Raw genomic sequence first — 21,029 nt, 5'->3', positions numbered from 1 at the left:
AAGGAAGGCACACATGGGCCACGCAGCCTTGTGTGGCAACCATTTGGTGCCCAGGGAAGGGTAAAACTGGCTAATGCTCTGCATCTCAAAGTGCCACTGGAATGTTGAAATGGATCTTCAGTTAGCCACACAAGGTGCATATGTTTTCTTGTACTAGAATAGTTGAGCAAACACATCCTCTAAGGAACTGGTTCTCCAGGAGGAACTACATAGCTCGCAAAGAGTATTTCTTTGAAAGTCATAAAGCATTGCTGTCCTGTGGACGAAGCATACCGCCCATCCTCAGGCATTGAGCCCAGTGACCCAGAGTTGCAGAAATCACTCATAGAAGCCATGGAAGGTTTGAGAATGTCCCCTGAGTGGACTGTCCACTGGACAAAAAGCCAATATTGACATATCTTGGTAATACTGAGTAATACTGGCAGAGGCCTGGACACAGTCAGAAGTGTAGTAACCTGTCAGGATTAGCTGTCTAATTCTGTTTTTGTTTTATTTTGTAAAAATGGACTGCCTGCGTGTGGGGTTTTCCTTGCGACCGCCTACAAGTGGTGTTTTCCTGGGGAAGAAGACCACCTGTGTGTGGGGCTCTCCTTTAAAAGCGCAGCCCCATGAGAGGTCAGAGCTGCTGTCAGCCTGAGGTGAAGAGAAGTCGTTGCGCTGCTATTAAACTGACTCCTAACTGGATTCACTGAGTGCTGGTGACTCTGCTGCTGGGGGGTTTGGGGACCCCAAAATGGCTGGGATATTTCAAAAGCTGAGCACACAGGGACAAGAACTGTGGGTACTCAATCCTGGAGAACTGGTGGTAGAGTCATATACTGCTGCCATGTTGGGTCAGTGCAAGAAGCGAGGAAACAGTGTCTTGAGGGAGGCGGAGGATCCACACAGCTCCTGAATGTCCTGTTGTGTTCCTAAGAGGATAATGGCAACTTGCTCATCACCTGTTGGATGCCTGTTTTATCCTTCCAACAGCTGTTCTTCCATTTGAACCAAGCCAGATGGGTTTCTGATCTCTGCAAGCAAGACCTCCTTGACAAGCATATCGTCCCAAGCCTCTCTTACTCTTCAGCTCAAGTGGGAAATGCCAGCTTATCATAGAGGTTGCAGGGTGGAGCTGGAGTTCTTCTGAGGGCAACAGGCAAACCTCCCATCTTCTCCAATCTCAGCCTTGCTTCACTAATCATTAGCTGAAGTTTCTATGGGACTCCGGGAAGTTCACCAGAGTTCTCTGGCCCATTCTTGGCACCTGTTGCTCTTGGATGCACTTTAATTCCCCCAGGCACTGCCAAATTTTCCTTGGTGCTCCCAGGCCAGGCAATCTCCTCCCGAAAAGAGCTCAGCTGAGGTCACTTGGAAAATAACCCCAGAGCAGGGCCTGGCCCATACTGCTTTAGCCAACTTTCCCTTTGTTCCTGTGTTCTCTCACTTTCATTAACCTGGCATGGATTATCACAGGTCAGATTGCCAGCCCCTACAAATAGTATTCTATGCAGTAAAAGTCTGATACAACGTGTGTGCATTGGAGTCTGGGAAGGCTTTCGAAGTAGATAACTGCAGAAATATTGTGCCATGACTTCTAATGATTGGTGTCCAGACAAGCTCTTCCAATGGGAAAACTTGTAATATGTACAGACCTTGCTATACACCATAACACAAATCTGAAATCACAAATCTGCTTATATTTTATTCCAGAAAAAAAATCACAGCACACAGAAGGAGGGCAAACTAAAAATAAAAAACATCAAACATAAAATCGGAGAGGCAAAGCCATTGTGCATATCATAAAAACCCCACAAACTCATTAAGCTTTCCAGAAGCTAGAAGAAACTTGGCTAAACAAAGAATTGTGTATGCATTGATCTTTGGAAAATTGAGTCATATTTCAAGTGTATTAGTGCTATTAAATGTTGGGGACATCTGGTTTTATTTTGTATTTGTCTGCTCAGCAGCCCTACATGGGGGTGGGGAGACCCTGGTCCTACGTGACTTGGGTTAGGGAGTGCTGTCAATCAGAGCTCCACTTCGAGTATGAGGCAGGCTTTATACACTTTGCTAGTCAGACTGCCTGGAAATTTGCATCTGTACTGGAGAGAGCTGTGGGTCCTTCTATAAGGAGTCACATTAGGGTATCATCAAAAGACAAGTCTCAATGATTTGCTACTGAGGGTTGGCCTGATTCTGTTCTATGGCCCTGTTTTCCACATTTTGCCTCTGAGCCTGTGACCTTTCCAGTATCTTTCCAATAAATTCCATTGGGCTTAAGCAAAAGTATTTCTGAGGCTTGAAGCTAAAGATATGATGCTAATAAAACTTTATGTGGACTGTGCGGGTACTCATGCATTGTGTTGCCTTCTAGAAAGTCACCATTCACGGCCTTTTATTGGTGTTCATTGTGTTTTCATGAGTTCAGCAGTTAACGATGGAGGCAAGGAGGCAGCTCCAGACGCTGGGAGGAAGGGATGGGAAGTTACACACAGGTCAGGAGAACTATGGCCACCCATCGATAGAGGCGTCATTGACTGAATCTTGCTCACCTGTGCTCAATGAAAACCCCAGGTGGCCCTATTTCCTGTTAATTAGCTAACTCATTGAGCAACTGGGCATAATTCTTGATTTCAAGTAATAGAAAACAGCCATTCTCAAGGAGGCCTCAGTGGTGAGGGATGAGCAGGACATATGGGAGCTGAGAAGTGACCCCTAGGGGCTGTTGGTCAGTGAAGGATTGTGGGTTCGGCACCCTATTGGTGCTCTGATTTCTCCCCAAGTTCCAACACAACCATGTCACAGTCTGGAGCACTGCTAGCCTTGAGTAGCTCTGAATACTCCTGCAGGAAGGCCGGGGACTTTGAGGCCAGTTTTTTGAAGGCATTTGTTGGACCTTAAAATGTATGTGGTCTGAATTTCTCACTTATGCAGCAGGTTCCTGGTGGGCAGACATGGGCATGACTCTGCTCTGTGATGAAGAAATCCAGATGGATGAGGAGGGAATTCTCACTGAGCAGGGGAGGTGGTAAAAGGCAGTTGCAGTCGGTGCTATGCACATGCTGACAGTTACCATTGCTCTGGAGAATTGTTGAAGACTTCACCGAGGCAGGACCTTCAATACAGTCCCAGGTGGTGAGGGGATTGATGGAGTCCTAGAGGAAGTATCATGAGACGTGCATGTGGGGGTTGCGGCCCAGCCCCAGGAGAGCAACTCTCACATTTCCAAGGATGGACCACACCACGTTCCGGATTCACCAGGGCGGGGTCCAGAAACTGGTCTTGGGCTTTCGAAACTCTTGACCTACACTAAGCATGTCATAAGCATTGGGAGTTGGTAAATTAATGTTGAATTAAAAAGATTCTAAGGGCTCTGGTGTGTTGGCGAGACTCTGGGATGGGGAGTGCCTGCCCTTATAAACGGCTAAAGAGAAGAGGGCTTTAGGGACATTTTGTAATACAAGCTTGTTGCAGTGTGTAGTCCAGGGCGGACCAGTGGTGACTAGCAACCTATTTCGGAGACCTAAGGAGGGAAGAGATGAGCCAGCATGCACGCCCAGGTCGCATCAGCATAAGGAATGTGTAAGAATCTTCTGTGGACCAGATGTGGCCGTGTATGGGGTCATCTTGGATCTCATCCAAGTAGGCCATTCCTTGGGGGGCTGAGATTTCAGAGAGTGCAGCTAGAGACAGCCCAGATGGGTTGGGACTCAGGAAGGGGTAAACAAGCTACCAGAACTTGAGACATGTTAGCCCATGTGAAGAGTGACAAGGCATCGCTAGTAAAAATTGCAGGGAACGCCTCACCCCATAAAAGTGCTCAGACTATTTGAAACATCTTGGGGAATCTAGGCCAGCCGGGCTTTGACAGTCAAGAACTTTTTTCCTCCTCTTACCTTCCCCTCCCTTTTTCCTTCTCTCCCTCTCTCTCTCTCTCTGGAGGGGTAGGCCATTTGGGGGCATGGCTGACCTCACCAATGGTGGATTCAGGCCTACAGCAGAACTAAGGAAACATGGCTGGGATAGCAAGCAACCTGAAATCAACTTGATTTTTAACTAACTGAATCTGTTTTAAAGTGACCAGGAATTTTTTGTTCTTACGAGTTGCCAGAGAAGTAAAGTTTTCCACATTTTTTAATCTAGAATGGATTACTGAATACATGTATGAGGTACTGACATGAAGAAAATTTGAGTTCGGTATTGACCTCCCCCCCCCCCAGAAGCACACTTTGCCACGAATAGCTACAGGGACATGATCGCAGTGAGGTGAGGACCAGAAGACAACAGGTATGGTGCATTTGCAACCTGACATCCTACCATTCCAAGCACATGGAGGAAACTGGGGAATATGGAAAATACTGAGTATCAAGTTCCCAGCATTACCATGAAGTTTTTGCCCCCAAGTTTAACTGAGCTGGGGGTATGGTTCAAGTGTGAGATTGCTGAGTTCAAGTTCTAGTACCACCAAAAAATGTCTTATAGACTCTAATCCAGCCTTTTGTCCTTCACACTGGGAATTAAGCCAAGTAGGGGAAAGGGGACAAAGTTAACAGCACCCAGAGGAAGTAGTCATCTCGGTGGAAAAAGAAGTATTTCATAGTGGAGCAGCATGGTATATCCAAGGCAAAGACATGACATCCTATTCCGGACAACTGAAGAAATTAAATGTAGGTTGAGTGTTAAGGAATCTTTGAAATTGTTAGATGGAGATAATGTAGAAAAAAGTTGTGACATTTTGTTGGAATAAAATGTCACGATGTCAATTCTTGGTACCACATACACAAAGGCTGGAAGTGGTGCTGTGGTTCAAGTGTTAGAGCACTAGCCTTGAGATAGCTCAAAGACAGTGCCTAGGCCCTGATTCAAGCCCCAGGACTGGCATGCATATATATATATATATATCTATAATGTAAAATTTTAAAAAGAAAACAAAATGCTGATCATGATGTTATGGTGATGAGAACATGGGGGTTATACTTTCCTGTACTTTTGTGTGATATTCTTAAAAACAAAAAAGGGAGGTGTGGTTCAAGTGGTAGAACACCAACCTTGAGGGGAAAAAAAATCGAGTGCATGAGGTTCTAAGTTCAAGCCCTGCTACAGGCACAAAACTATTGTCTATTTTTGCCTTACACTTTAGATATCTAGTTGTCCCCAAACAACCAGGTCCTAAGATAGATGGACCATTCGTATTTTGAGGGAAACGGGGCTTAGAGAAGTCTGGTATCTTGTTCAAGATTACACAGCCAGGACAAAGTCCTACAGCACTGTTGGGTAGACCCGGGAAGTAGGGAAGGGCCCTTTAGCTTGTAGACCTTCAGGAAAGTTCAGAGAAGCTGGTCTGGGATGTTGGAGTAAGCTCTTGAAAACATTTCCTTGGCCTTCCTGAGGTCACCGAGTCTACCCTCCTGACAGGCTATGTGGCTCCTTGACAATCAGGTTCAAGGAAATTCTAGTCTTATCCAAGGTTTCACAAATGCCAAGCAGGGAACCCAAGCCCCGGGGAAGAGTTTCTTCAAGCATCTTTACTGGGTGAAAAGTGGTAGCAAGGCATGTGCAGTCACATGATGGTGTGCAGATGTGCCACCACATCAAGGGTTGGTAGAATATGCTTCTCCTTCCTGCCCCATGCTTGGTGACTGTCACTGCTTCTAGCCATCGCTGGGCTTGTGGCAGCTCAGTGACACTCTCATAGGTGGTCCATAGCATCTGCTCTTTCCTCTGAGCCCAGACTCAGCTTGTGGCTGTTTGTGCCCACATGTCTTCTGTCAGACTGGCTTTCTCTGACCTACAACAGCTGGCCCTCAATGTTTCCTGTGTCACTGCCACCTGTCACATCACAAGCATTTTCTCTCCTTCAGAATAGTTTGAGGCAGGCAGGGTTTAGTCTGGTTCACTCAGCACCCTCAGAAGGAGCTCTGGAAACACTTAAGAGCATAATAAAAGGATGAATTGTTTTCCCTTCTGAAATATTGTTGGAAAGAACTTGGTGGAGAGGGCGACAAATCTTTCCCTTCAGTATCAAGCCGTTAAAATTACATAGTTTACAAAGTTGAAGACTCAGCATGTCAGAAAGCTGGAATGCCCATCTGAGAGGTGAGGATGGAGCTACAGATTCTGGGTTTGTGGTGTACATTAGCCCCCCACCCCAGCCACCCTGAAGAGAATGAGAACTCATTCTCAAGTCTTTCATATTTCCAAAGTTTAGCCCCAGGTGAGAGAGCTTCTTGGAAAGGTCCTGGATAAGCTCAGGGAAAGCATGTCTGACCACCCAGCAAACAGGCTGCCTCTACGCCCATCATAGAGATGATTCAAGGAGCTCATAGCAGCTTGGGGGCTTCCAATACCTCTTGAAGGCCGCTGACTTGGGCTATAGATCCTGAGGGAACAGACCAGCTCCTTTGGACTTCGGCCTCATCCCTGCTGTATCACGCTCTCCTCAAGGCTGCTCACTACCTCTTGTTTGGTCCGTTCTCCTAACTACTTTGTGTAGTAGCTGGGGCCTGAACTGACTGCCACTGAGGCTCAACTTGAAGGCTGCCTGCCCTGGAATCCTAAGGTCTGAGGCCTTCCTACACAGTATCTGCCAGCCCTACTCTGAGGAGGGTTAACGTAAAGGCCTCGAGTGACCAGTTTAGGGGATTGTGATATATCATTGAACTGTAAGGACCCTTAGCTAGTCTCCTGAGGGACAAATGAAGGGATCAACATGCCATCTGGCCTCTGGGCACCCTGGTTGAGGGGGTCCCAGAAGAGGGGGGGGTTGGTAGGACAACTCTTGTTCTAGGAGTCTGGAAATGGTAAATATGTGGTCTTAGGATATGCAGATTGAAGGGTAGAAGAGTAGTTGTAATACTCAATGCACATACGGAAACTTGATGAGAGGGGTGGAAATGAGTGGGAGAGAATGATTGGAAGGGGTGACTGAAGATGCATTGTACACCTAAAGGGACATGTTAAATTGAAATGTTTTTGCAGTTATTTGAAGATGAAAAGCTATAAAATAGGTGTTCATTTTAACTTCACAGGTAGATATATTTTAGGAATATGGGAGATTGAATTCAGTGCCTTACATTTGCCAGGTAAATGCTCTACACCACCGGTACGAGATGCAATTTCCTTTCCCTGCCAGCCACTTTCCAGGGAGTCTCACCGACTCCAGCGGCTGGGACTTGTGTGCTAGTACTGGACTTGAATTCAGGGTCTCTTAGCTGTTCACTCAAGGCCTGAGCTACAGATCACTGTCCAGTTCAGCAAGCAAACACTTTTGCGAGAAAAGACACGAATCCAGCCTTGACCAGTGACATCCCTGCTAAACAAAAGTACACAGAGGGGTGATTTTTAAATCTCTTTATTTTAAAAATGCTTTTTTTGTTTTTTTAAAAAAACTTCTCCAATACATAATTTTTTCTCCCGCCACTCACCCTTCTTTCTTGCTGCTTCACTCCTGTGGCGGGCCATCTGCCTGCAAGACCCAAGGGAAGAAAGAAATCTTTTCCCCAGAGTGAGAGGGGTGGAGGGCAATGAAGGAAGGTGGTTGCTGGTCAGAAGAAGTTCATTTGCACAAAAATATAAACTGTGGAGGATGAGACCAGCACATACACGTATGGATTGATCTACAATCCATATTAAAAAAAATAGACCCAAATTGTCATTTTGCATTTGTCATATTATACAAAATATATACTTTTAAACACATATCCACCTGCACACTCAAACATACAGATACACACACACGCAAGGTGCTAGTGGCCCCTCGGATGCTTTTTCGCAAGGATGAGGGTGTCAGTAGGCAAAGATAACATGGTAGGTGACTTGGTGACCATTGTCCCAGGCGTACAGGAGGCGGTCTTTGGGGTTGTAGTCTACCTGAGTTGTGTAGGAGTATTCATTCTCAAACAGCAGCCTGGGGACAATCTGTGTGTTGGTGTGGGTGTCAAAGGCATAGGAGATGTTGGCATTGCGCTGGTTGTAGCTGTCCACGGCATACAGCACCCCACAGATGACAAAGCAGTTGCCATAGAAATTCCGTCGCAGCCCTGTGCGCCAAGTGGTCTCTTTCTGTGTGCTCAGGTCCACAGCATTGAGCTTGCTAAGGACGATGACCTCCTGGCTGAAACCCTCCTCGTCCAGGGCTGGATAGATGAGCCACAAGCCATTCTCATCCACAGCAAAGTCCACATCGGAGTGGCCCTGCCACCGCCAGGGCGTGGCCTCTTCATAGGCCACGTCATGGAGCATCGCCCAGGCTGCCACATAGCGCTGCTTCAGGTCATACTTGATGATGTTTCGGGTGAACGCTCGGCTGTAGTAAAAGGCGCCATTGTACACTACGTGGCCTGTGCCGATCCAGCTGTATGGGAGCTTGTAGGAATTGCTCCAGCGACCTGTGTGGGGCAGGGAAAGAAGGCAGGAGGCTCAGGGCAGTGTGGTAGAGGAGCCTGCAGCCTCTGAGAAGGGGTGAGTAATCTAGCAGGGATCTGCACAAATGGTTTTGTGCCATGGCTCTGCTGCTTTCTAGTGTTCTACAAATTAAGCACTCTGTGCCTCAGTGTCTTCATCTATCACACACAACATGGCAGTTTCCATTGGCTCACTGCATGTTTCCTAAGCCTATAGTGCCCACAGGGCTGGGTTTATCAAGTGCTGGGAAGAAGGGCCAGAGCTGAGAGCCAAAAGAAAACACTAGGGGGTGTGGAAAGGGGACTTACATCTTTTGACAGAAAGGAGCTTTCCTGTATCTTATTTACCCCCACCCTAAAGACACCTGGCCTTGATCAAACCAGAAGCAGGGGCCCTCGTAGAGGGCAGGAAAGCAGCTTTCTGAGCTAGACCCATAGCCACGTACCTTGTTTGAAGTTCTCCAGGTTCCGGAACTCCACTAGGGTGTTGCCATAGTAATAGTTGGTTACGTAAATCCGCTCGTCCGTGGCCAGGGGATCCTTCATCCAGGCGCCTTCATTTCTCCCATACGTGTTCTGGGTGGTGGGCCCTGTGATTGTGGACAGGGTGTCTTTGCACCTCCCTGGTGGAAAAGGGGTCCACAGAGGTTAGGATGATGATTCCCCCAAATTTTGAGCTTTTTCTTGTCTTTCCATCTGAACTCTTGGCCACTTTTAACAGCTCTACAGAACCTGACCCCAGATGGCTTTCTGATACCTGTTGTGAATTCTTTTGTGTACCCTGCATGCTACTCCTACAAAAACATCAACTGACCCCAGGGTGCCTATTAGGCTGCCATGCTTTGCTCCTGTTATTCCTCTCTAGGAGCTAAGACCCAGAGTCCTTTCCTGGTGTCATACCCTCTGCCGGGAAGCCATTCTATTCCCATTCCATCTTATGCCCACAGAAGTATGAATGTACCGTACAACATGTCAACTTCTAAAGATTTTTTTTTTTTTGGCAATACTGGGGCTTGAACTTGGGACCTCAGTCTTGCTTGGAAGGTACTCTACCACTTTAGCCCTGCACCAGCCCCTCATTTTAAGTATTTTCAGCTAGGCTCTTATTTTGTCTTTATGCTGGGGCAGGTAAGCCTGTTATCCTATTGATGCCTCTCACACAGAGGGATTTATAGACATGAACCACCACACCCAGTCTTAGAACATGTCTTGCTTTTCACAACGCTTGTGCATCTTTCTTATTCCTTCATGCCTACTCCAACCAGAGCACAAGTACCAAAGGCTGTGGCTTTTCCTTTTTCATGTTCTCAGAACACATGCCAACATGTGTATACAGCCTGGTCCCAGCATGCCTCAGGCGCCAGATGGTTTTGGCTGTGTTGCAGCAGCATGAGAAAGTATGAGCCAAGGAGAGGACTGGGTTGGGCAGAATGATGCTGAAGTCATTTGTGACCCCTAAGGGCACGCGCTCTTCCTGTCTTCACACTAGTGGACTGTGGAAGTGAAAGGAGAATCGCTATATCCTGCCTTCTCTGCTTCCTAAGACCAGCTGAGTGCCTGTTCTACCTGCCGTCAAGACTAACTGTCCACATGAAAATGCTTCCAGATACTCATTTGGCGGGGGGTCTGCAGTTTGAGGTCTGGGCTCCTCGATTCACAAACTGTTCCAACCGCTTACATTGGTTCTGTTCAAAAATGGTCATGGGTTCAAGACGTAATGTACCCATTACCTGATGGTGTAATGGATACATTACCTGTAACTGTAAGCCCCTTCTACATTATCCTGACAATAAAATACAATTTTCAAAAAAAAAATGGTCATGGAAGGAACCTTATGCCCTCAGCTGGCAGAAGGAACAGGGTAGCTATGTTCTTAGCCCTGGCTCTGGGGCAAGCAGGGGTGGAAATAGTATGAACATGGTTTCCTAGGCAGGCTCCACAATTTGGTGCCATTGGCAAGGTTGAGGCAGCTCAATGGAGGTTTATTGGGTTCTACTGTCATCTGGAGATGGAGTCTCTCCGTCAAACAGAAGAACCTACTCCCCCGAGCTGCATTCCCCCACAGCTGAGCTCATCTGTGTGAGATAATAAAGTGGCAATTCCTGCTGAGCCTGGCAGCAGAGTCTGATGGAAAAACGTCTCATTCCTTGGCATGAAGCAGGGCCTGGCTGCCAGTGGAGAAGCCATACTTCTCAACATGGAGGAGAGCCCTAAGTGCCAGCCAAATCCAAAGCTCTGCAGATGACTGTGTGAAACATGGTGTTTCTGTCCACATATGGTGGCTACATCACTCACCTGTCTAGATGGATGAACTAAAAAAGCGGGGGTTATCTGAGTTCTGATGGTCTGGGTACCTGGAAGAGACTCAAACCCCACGTTCTGCCAATGGAGCCCAAGGCTCTCAATGGCAGGAAGCTGAGATGTTTGGACTTGAAGCCAATGGGCTTTGGCTTGTCCTGACACTGCCAACAAAGTCTGTTGTCTCCATATTATCAGTGGGGCAAGTCTAATACCTGTCCTGTCAGCTTCAAGAGGGATTGGAGAATTTGATATCCCAGTTCCTAGAACCTATTAAGGTGACCCTCTAGGGCAAAAGGGACTTCATAGATGTGAATAAACCAAGAATCTTAAGATTATCCTGGAGTATCTAGGACAAGTATCCTCATACTGGGGAAATATGGGCTAATTGACTACAGGAAAAGGAAGAGGCAGTGTGAGAATTGAGGCAAAGATTGGAGTGTGGTAGCCACAAGCCAAGGACTGCTGGCAGTCACCAGAAACTGGATAAAGGGAGGGATGGAATCTTCCTTGGAGTCTCTGGCAAGTTCCAGGCTTCTGACACCATGACTGATTTAGCCTTATAAAACTGAGACTGTTGACCTCCAGAACTGTTAAGAGAATAAACCTCTTATTTTGTCAATTGTGGGGCTTGAACTCTGGGCCTGGGTGCTGTCCTTGAGTTCTTCAGCTCAAGGCTACTGCCCTACCTCTGGGCCTACGCGTTGTCCCTGCACTTTTCTGCTCAAGGTTACTGCCTTACCCCTGGAGCCATAGCACCACTTCCTGTTTCTAGTGGTTTAATTGGAGATAAGTCTGAAGGTCTTTAGTGCCTGGGCTGGCTTTGAACTGCTATCCTCAGATCTCGGCCTCCTGAGTAGGTAGAATTACAGGTGTGAGCCACCGTACCCAGTTTAAACTATTTTTAGACATTAGATCTATGGCAACTTGAAGACATAGCAAACACAGATGAAGTCAACTTATGTGGTTAGGGAAGATGTTTCTGTTTTTGTAGAAAGGAGTCCCAGCTTGCAGTCCTATTTCCACATGCCTTAAGGCAGAGCAAATACTATAGAGGGGGTGGAGGAGCTCAGGCTGGAAGGACGGCACTAATGTGTGTCATTTCAGAGAAACTTGAGGTTGAAATCAAGAAGGAGGCTAGCAAACTCTGAGGCTCAGACATGTTGCCAAATAAGCCTGGACCATCTGGGGTGGTTCAGAAACTCCCACTCTTGATAACCAACTGTCTTTCTTGGAGAGAAGACACTGCATGCTGACTCTTCAGGGTGAATGTGATAGGGGGCAGGTCAAAGGCCCTGCAGAGAGGAGAGTGCTGTCTGCAACCCACTCTAGTTATGAATAGGGTTGCAAAGGACTGAACACCCTCAGGGGAGTTAGTCCTGCAACATGGTGACCAATCCTGAAAAGAAAGGATTCTTAGTATAATAACTGTTGCGATGTCACATTCTAAAAGAGTGTCACATTCTAAAAGAGTGTATCAGCAATTGGGAACTTCCCCTGCCTTCTGTGAGCTCGCCTGACAGACCTCCCTGCAGTGTCCAGCCTCCTGTCTACATGGAATCAACCCATACCCCTGACACTGTTCCTCGGGGATGCTCTCCAGCCTTCCTGCTCTACTCAAAATGCCTTGTACATCCTTATCAACCACCATTCTACCTCAGGAGTTGTCGCTGCCTCAGTGGGTTTCCATGACTCACTCTTCCGGTTCCTGTCTCTCATTGGCCTACCTTTTTCAGCTCTGGGATGTCCCTTTTTCAGATGATTCCTACAGCTCAGTATTATTTCTTTTTCCCCTGGCCCTTAACTGATTACTCGTAGTCTAGGTGTCATTTCTGAGCATTAGTTATTAGTTATCAGTTATCCAATGGCCTACAGGATAGTTCCCACTGGGTGTCCTGCTCCAAGTTGATGACTTAAAGACTTATTTGCTCCAGATCACAGCCTGCTCCACTTGAATTTCTTATTCTAGACCAAGGCAAGACATGTCATACACTAGTCAAGCCACTTGAAGTGGTCAAGGGTTGCATTTATTCTCCCTCCCCCTCTCTCTCCTCCCTCCCTCTCTCCTCCCTCCATCTCCTTCCCTCCCTCTCCAGGCTTCTTTGCCTCCCTGGCTCAGTTTCAGATCTCACTGTCTCTGGCCTGGCTTGCTCTAGTGACACCAGTTTGTCTCATTGGCTCACTTCTGGCTTATTCTGACCTGTCTACTGAGAAGTCCTGAGATGTTTCTGTAACTGCATCAGCTTAAATCCTAGTAACCCATCTGTAACCACCACCATGTGAAGCTGGAAATCCCCCTCCTTCCTGCGGGGGGGGGGTGGTTCAAGTGGGGTGGCTTAAGCCTTGCACTATGTGGTGGAGACATTCTTTGCAGATTCAAATATGAGATGAGCTCTTGCTGGCATTGATGTTAGCTGATGATACATTTTGTCCCTTACCAGCCTTGCCCCAAAGTGGCTTCTAAAATGCATCAAGGAATTGTCATTGATTAAAGTCTAGGAACCTGCAAAGCCATAGCCACATGGCACCAGCACCCCCAGACTTCTCAGCCTGGGAGTGGGGCAAGGGCTCCCTCCCCCAGCATCCCTCCCTAAGCCCAGTACCACCACCGCCCGTCTTTCCTTATACTCCAGCTAGGACATTCCCACTGGCTCATTGCATAGTCAAATCATCCTCCTTGTGTTTGAAATCCTTCTGTGAATTTAAAACTCCTCTGATCATAACAATCATTTTAGGATCAGAAAATCAAGCTTGGAAACCTGGGATAAGATGTTCCTTTTAAAAGCAGCCCTGTCTAAAACCACATCTTAAGCAGCTCAATCATAACTACCATCAAAAGGCTAGCCAGGCCTCCCAGCGGCAAGCCAGTGGTCTGGTTTAGTTTCTGCCAAATGTTTCTTATTGAGGTGATGGCTGTGGCGTGTCGGCACACTGTCTTTCTTGGCCAGGCCCAGGCGAGCCAGGGTGTCTGTAGGGAAGGTTCCAGTGTGGAAAGCCCTGCACAGCTAGAAGGAAGAACTGGTAGCTAATTGATTTGAAATGAGTCCCCAGAATGTGCAAAACTTCCCAAAGCTTGAACAGCCAAACTTTTTTTCTGAGAAAACCCCATATCCAAACCTCAGTATGCAAAGGGACTACACATCTGTGTTTGCATCCAGGTTTTTCCTGAGTAGATGAAAGAAGTCCAGCTGTTCTGAAACTCTGCAGGTTATGCTTGTGTTTTTTTTTCTTTGGTAGTACTGGTCTTTGAACTCAAAATGTCACACTTGCTAAGCAAGCACTCTATCACTTGAATCGTGCTCTAGTCCTTTTTGCTTTTTTGTTCTTGAGATGCTCTCACATTAACTTTGTGTTAGCTTCAGATGACAATCCTATTTCTGCCTCTCAAGTAGCTGGGATTATAAGTGTGTACCACCAAGCCCAGCCTCTACAGGCCCAAAAGCAGCCATACGTTCTCTGCCTAATGGTTCTTTTAGTTGCAAAAAATTATCACACAAGATAATATGGTAGGGGCCAGGAGTTTGGCCTAGTGGTTGAGTGCTTGCCTAGCATGCACGAAGACCCGGGTTCGATTCCTTGGTACCACATACCTAGAAAAAAGCCAGAAGTGGTGCTGAGGCTCAAGTGGTAGAGCTCTAGCCTTGAGAAAGTCCAAGGACAGTGCTCAGGCCCTGAGCTCAAGCCCAGAACTAGCAAAAAAAAAAAAAAAATGGTAAATGGCTGCCAGGACTTAGGTGACAAGCTGAGGGCAGAGGTATGGTGCTAGAACACACACAACACCGATTAGGAAGGGAAGGGCTGAGTTTAGGGACTCAGGTTTCAAGACTTCCAGAGTTAGGGCGGAAGCAGAAGCCTTTGCTCAGCCACCCAGACAGGACTACTGCCTTACCAAGGCTTGTACCCACCATAAAAGGGAAATTAAGGAAGGAAAAACACATTTTCCTCCAGAGTGACTGGATTCTGCCCTGGGATCCATCCCTCCTATCTGTTTAGCTGGCACTACTCTGCCCTTATTCTGGATTGTTTGCCCAGTAAGTACCTTTGCTATATTACATTCTGTAAACTTCTGCTGAAGATGATAGACTAGGAAGGAAGTGATCCTTGGCACAATTCTAACTTTGATCCAGACCAAGAGCAAGGCAGAGGTTTAGCGAAGGTCCAGCAAAAACTGGTAGTGCCAGGAACCAGGCTGTACCTGGCCACATGGCTTGGCAGGTGCTCTTCCTATCACCTTGGTGCTCACAGGATAAGGATGGGGAACAAGCTACATCCTCGGTCAAAGCAAGTATATTTTTCAACAAATATTTTGATTGCTGTTTAGGCCAGGCACTGCTGGCTCATGCCTGTAATACTGGCTATGCAGGAGGCCAAGATCTGAGGATCACTGATCAAAGCTAGCCTAGGCAGTAAAGCCCATGAGACTATTATCTCCAAGTAACTGGCAAAATGGGCATAAGGAGGGGTGGAGTTAAGATGGTAGGTGCCAACTTTGAGCAAAAAGCTAAGCAAGAGCTCCTGAGTTCAAGTGTGCGTGCACATGCATATACACAACAGCTGTTTAGTAGTATTTAGTCATTTTTGAGTGGTGACTTAATAAATGGTTGGCTCAGGTTTTTTTGTGTGTAGTTCTTCATAAACTATCACCAACTCCCTCCCATTACAGTTCTCAGTGACCTGTTACCAAGCATTCAGGTTTAGAAAGAAGCTGCATTCTTCTTGCTTTTGGAACTTGGTCCTTTAGACTTACAAGTCTAAAGTCTCTCTCTAGAGAGCAAGCTCCTCATCACTCCTTAAAATCTAGATCAAAATGATCCTGCCTTTAACACTCCCCATCCTCCTCACCAGCCAGCCTAGTGATAATCTCGTTTCTGCTTTTCCATCCCTCTGTTACAGAATCTGTCATATGATGTCACAAAGAGTCCATCCAGTATTGGGCTCATGGGATTTTATCCCCCAGGGCCCATAGTACAGGTTACTTTCCTGTTCCCCACTCTGCTCTTATGCTAAGACTTTTCTCCATAGTAAGAGTCCTTTTGTTGCTTCATGGCCTGATTGTGGGGCCTACTCAGTAAAGGTTCATAAAGCTGACTTATGAAGGGGAGATCTTGTTCCATGCATTCACAGATTTTAGAAAAAAAGTCCTAATTCTATCATCCGTACATGGTGGCTCACACCTGGAATTCTAGTTATGTGGAAGGCAGAGGTTAGAAAGGATCAGAGCCAAAGGTTAAGCAAGATCCTATTCCAATGAAACGACTGCTTGGTGCCTATAATCCTAGTTACTGAGAGGTAGAGGTTGGAGGATCAAGGGTGGAGGCCAGCCTTAAAAGGGGGTCGGTATATGGTACAAGTGTATATGGTACATTTGCCGGCAAGGGCAAGGCCTTGAGTTCAGATTCCAGAACCAATAATAAGCAAACCCTACCAGATGTCAAAAAATAATTTGCTAATCTTCATAATCACTATATAATTTGTCTTTTTATCACTGTGTGTGTGTGTGTGTGTGTGTGTGTGCGTGCGTGTGCGCGCACGCACGCGCGCATGTGCGTGCGCGCGCGTGTCTGTATGATAGGAGGGATTAAACTCAGAGCCCCACACATGCTGAATAAGTGCCTTACCACTAAGCTACTTCTTGCAGTCTTCCCCCTCCCCCCCCACTTGCCTTTATGAAGAGCTTTGAGCCAGGAACCAGTGCCTCCTGCATGTAATCCTAGTTATTCAGGAAACTGAGATCAGAGGGTAGCAGTTCAAAGCCAGCCTGGGCAGGAAAGTCTGAGACTCTTAAGTAGAATTGTGGCTCAAATTGTAGAGCACTAACCTTAAGCAAAAAAGCTCAAACAGTGCCCAGGCCGAGTTCAAGCCCCATGACTACCACTACCAACAATAAGCTTTGGGCCATCTGTCTCTTCTCCTTCAATCTATTCCCTGGCTCTACCTTTTTCCCTGGGCTGCCCAGGCCCAGAGACCAAGTAGGATGAACTTACCTATGACATTCCGGATGTCATCTTCCTCTTCAGGGCTCAGGGTGCCACCAGTAGGGATGGTTCCCTGTCTAGTAGTTGCATCTGTCCCCAGTGGGTCTCTCCTAACTGTGATGGAAGGGAGGGGAGCCATGTGTATAGCTTCCACAAAGGTGTCTTCAGGAGCCATTGTGGGGGCTGCTGCAGCTGGGGTTTGCAGGGTGGCTGGAACCTGGGTAGAAGGTGCCTCTGCCATGGCATCTGGAACCATGGAGTTGGTGTGCAGTGTGGTTGTGAGTTGTCCTGCTGAGGCAGGAAGGTCGGGCACTGAGGTGGAGGCTTGTGGCAGTACTGAGGAGTCGGTGGTCACCACATTCCCAGGACGGGTGACGGCTGGCTTCCGGGTGGCACTGGTTAGCAGATCATCCTGTCTCAGGAGTTGATCTTCAATAAGCAAATCCACTCCATTGTCACCACTGAAAACCTCATCTGTGGAACAAATGCTAGATGGTTTGTGCTGTGGGGAGAGGAGCAACCGGCCAAGAGCAGGTGGCAGGTGAGTGTGTATAAGGCTTCTCTCTGCAACATGACAGCCATGTTTGGGGATAGAGACTGGCTGGGATTTTAGAGGGCGATGAGGAGCACAGGTGACATGCATTTCTCTCAGAACATACTGCTGTTACTGTGCATCTCAGCCCCAGGGGTCACTGTAGGAGAGGAACCCTGATGGCTAGAAGGAGGTGAGACATCCCATTTAGTTTACTCAACACATTTGTGTGATAATGCTGAGCTGGACAAATGAGTCCAGAAGAAGGTACAGACATGAGCCATACAGCACTGAAAAAGGATTCAGGAGAAATAGCAGTACAAAGACCAAGTCTGGCAAACACCTGTAGAGGCTGAAGAGCAGTGAAGTAAGTGGCTGGCGTGGAGAAGCCAAGGAAGGGAAGGGGAGGGGAAAAGGCGAGGTCAGAGAAGGACCCAAAGCTGGATCTTGAGTAGCCTAGAGCTGGTCTGGACTTCTGTTTTTCTTATAACTGAAATGGAAGAGGCTGAAGGATCTTAAGCAAAGATAAAACATGGGAAGGGAAATAGTTCCTGAAGATACAAAGGGTCCTGACCATAGAGAGTGGGAGGAGAATGCAGCCATCAAGTTTTATGCATATTCTATAAAGCTAAGAAAATTGAAGGGGTAAATTATGGATGAGTGAGAAGGATGAAAGCGGTGGCCTGATCAGGATGCGCTGTGTATATCTTGTATGCATAAACCATTTTATTGAATGGCAGCTCCTTTGGACTTCACATGCTTATCTTTTAGTTGTACAACTTATCAGTTATCTTGTTTATCAAAAACTCCAGGAAGGAAATGAATATGCAGGCCACAGGGAGAAAATATGTGCCTCTCTCAATTTGTATCCAGAATAAAGAAATGACAAATGAACTAATCAATGACCAAAATGCAGTTAAAATAGGTAAAATGATTAGGCCAGCTTCTGGCTGAAGACCAAGCTAGATGGAGGGAAAAGCAGAGATAAGGAGACAAAAAGCTGGTGTGTGGACTGGGTTAGGGAAGGTACTAACTTGGGGAAAGCCCCAGGGTGGGGGGTGGTGCTCTGGGTAAGGAAAGACGGGAGGAAGATGGGAGGAATATAAACGCAGGAAGAAGAGGTGATATGGAAACCAAGATATTGGGTTTCTATTTCCCATGAAAAAGGATGAAAGATGGAGATCAAAAAAGGAGGAGAGGTGCTGGAGACGCAAAAAGCCAAGGGGTGACAGAGCCTACTGTGTCTCTGTAGATGAGGAAATAGGACTGACATGCTCAGAGGACTGGACAAAAGGCCCCTGAAGTCCCAGCTCTGTCATGCTTTGGCCATGTGCTTTTTACAAGTCCAGAGAAAGCAAGCGACTTTCTCAAGGCAGCTCAGCAGGGGTAAGACAAAGCACAGGAATGTTAGTTAACCTATAACTGCAAGGTGGGCTGTAGCATTAATGAGATGGATAGGATAGGATAGGATAGGTGGCTCCCAGAAAGTTCATCTCTGCATGGTCCCAATAGCAATCCCTTCCTGCCCTTCCTCTGGGTAGCCTGACCAACCCCAACTCACGTGGCTCTTCCACATCATTCTCCTCCTCGGAGACCTTGGCTTTGTAGTAGGTGATGCCCCGGATGACGGTGGGCTTGAAGGCTGGCCGACCCCTCAGGTGGACCTGCCTCTGTAAGGGCCGCTGTGGCTTCACCACCTCAGGTGGGGCCAGAGGCCCAGTCTGCAGGAGCTTGATGGAGTTGACCTGCTGGGACACGGTTTCTTCCCGAAGAAAGCGCTCTTCATACTGCTCCAGAAAGGACACAGGGGAAGGCAGGTCACTGATCAGAAAGCTTAGTATGGCATGGGTGATATTTCCTCTGAGCCATCCTGTTCCACATGCTTTACAAGTAGTATGAGTATGCCAACTGATGAGCCTCAGTCTTGTAAGACCCATGATTATCAGCAAGACCAGGGTGGGGGGAAGAATGCTGGACTGGACCATGAAGCAGGAGGACTGGGATGCACCAGCTCAAGATGAAGCCTGGCTGCTGGTCAAACTTGCGAAACTTTCCTCTAAGACCCCTGGATCTCCCCAGCTGCAGATTCTCTACACAAAACCATGTATCTGTCCTTTAGAGCTCTTTAAAATTCAGTTGACCCAGCTCAGCGGTCATTTTCATTCTCCCCCAATCCCAACGCCAGGTACTCCAGTCAGGTAGTTGGCTTAAGGACCTCTTGGCTCCCCGAACAGCTAGGTCTTGCCCATCTGAAAGCCAACACCCAACCTCACATCTAGCTACTTATTGGAACCTACCCATTGCTAGAGCTCCAGTTGGAATCTCAGGACCCCAGGCAAATATGCCCAGACCTTATCGATTTTTCTGCCCAGTCGTCACTCCTCTGTGGCACAAACTTCTGATTATCCCTTGCCTTTCCTCTTTACTAACAGTCAACTGTTTCATGAGTGTGATCATTGGATGGTGGGGAATAGCTAGAAGTTGGTAGGAACTTTTGGAAACTTCTCCAAAATAGGGTTGATTAAGCTGGGAGACATTTTTGCTCTCTTCCCTTCTCTGCCTTGAAATGTGAACAATATGGCAGGAGTTGAGCAGCTATCTGGTAACTATGAGGGGGTTTGGGGAATGAGGTCACTGAGTATGCCACCTAAGCTATCAGCCTCCTTTCATACCATGAGGACATTAATGGGCTCCTTCAAATCCTGCAGTTCAAGGCTTTGATGAAATCCACTCAAAGGGATGGGTGTGGAGCTCTGTAATCCTAGCTAATCAGGATTGCCATTTGAGGTCACCGTGGCCATAAAGTTAGCAAGACTCCATTTCAATAAACTTGAATGTGATGGTGTGCCGGTCACATCAGCTACATAGGAGGCATAGGTAGAACTGAAGTCTGAGGCCAGCCCTCGGCAAAGTTAGCACAAGAACCCATCTGAGATGAAGCAAAAATGGATTGGACTTGTGGCTTAAGCAACTGTGTGTCCTTGAGTTTAAACCCTAGTAATGCAGGCAGAGTGAGAGAAGAGGAAGAGAAAAGGGAGACAGGAGAGGGAGAAAAAGGATAGAACAAGAAAAGGGTAGAGGATGGTGAGTCTACCCTGCTAGGGGAATGCTTGTGGAAAGACTTCTGTTCTGGATGCCCAGTGCCAAGGAAAGAGCAGAGCCTCATCGTGGGTGGTGGTATCAAGGCCAGCTTCACTTTGCACACAGGAAGCCAAGCTTCTTGCTTTGACCTTTCAAATCTAGCTTGGAGAAAATCCAATTCTTTCCCACCACCCTCCCACATCTGTACTTGTTTCTCTGTGACTGAGGTTGTCTAGATGATGTAGGAACAGCCGTATTGGTCACATGTGCAGCATATGTAAGAACTAGCAGGAGTGTCTCTCTACTTCGTGCAAGGTGGGGGACACCTTCCCACCTGCCTCCCTTAGCTGGGACCTAAGGACTGCCCAAGAAGAAAGGGGCACCATGCTGACTGTGCCCCGGGCAACCCCTACTTGGCTACCTGCCTTCCCACGTGCCTTGTCTTACACAGGAGGTGACCGCTGCCACGTGGTTACTGATGGTGGTGTTTTGCTGAGCATCCATCAGGACCACACACCATTCTATGACTTTCAACCCTAATACTGTCCACATGATAACAGAGGCTCAGGCATTTTTGCTAAAAGTGAACCAGTTCAGTGGATGACAGGGGTCACCTAGAAAGTCCCACACCCATCCAATGGACCCAAATCTGCCTTCCGAGCCATGCTGTCCCTCACAGCAAGCCACATTTTCCTAACCAGTGACCACATCCTCAGGACTACAGTGTGGCTCTGACCAGCAGACATGCAGACAAAGGAG

General features: G+C 47.3%; 1 protein-coding gene across 1 annotated transcript in view; it reads right to left on the bottom strand.

Annotated features, from left to right (window-relative positions):
• Positions 1-7,337: 7,337 nt before the first annotated feature.
• Positions 7,338-21,029, bottom strand: part of Olfml2b (olfactomedin like 2B) — a 31,600-nt gene continuing 17,908 nt past the window's right edge. The window contains exons 5-8 of the mRNA XM_090340600.1: positions 18,751-18,976; positions 16,667-17,131; positions 8,831-9,007; positions 7,338-8,369 (exon numbers count right to left, since the gene is read on the bottom strand). Coding sequence (XP_090196726.1) covers positions 7,768-8,369; positions 8,831-9,007; positions 16,667-17,131; positions 18,751-18,976 — 1,470 coding nt within the window. The 3' untranslated portion in view covers positions 7,338-7,767. The remainder of the gene's footprint in view (positions 8,370-8,830; positions 9,008-16,666; positions 17,132-18,750; positions 18,977-21,029) is intronic.

The sequence above is a fragment of the Megascapheus bottae genome, chromosome 10 (genome assembly GCF_031878675.1).
Source record: "Megascapheus bottae isolate mThoBot1 chromosome 10, mThoBot2.hap1, whole genome shotgun sequence".
Taxonomy (NCBI): domain Eukaryota; kingdom Metazoa; phylum Chordata; class Mammalia; order Rodentia; family Geomyidae; genus Megascapheus; species Megascapheus bottae.
This window is presented reverse-complemented; position numbering and strand designations above follow the sequence as displayed.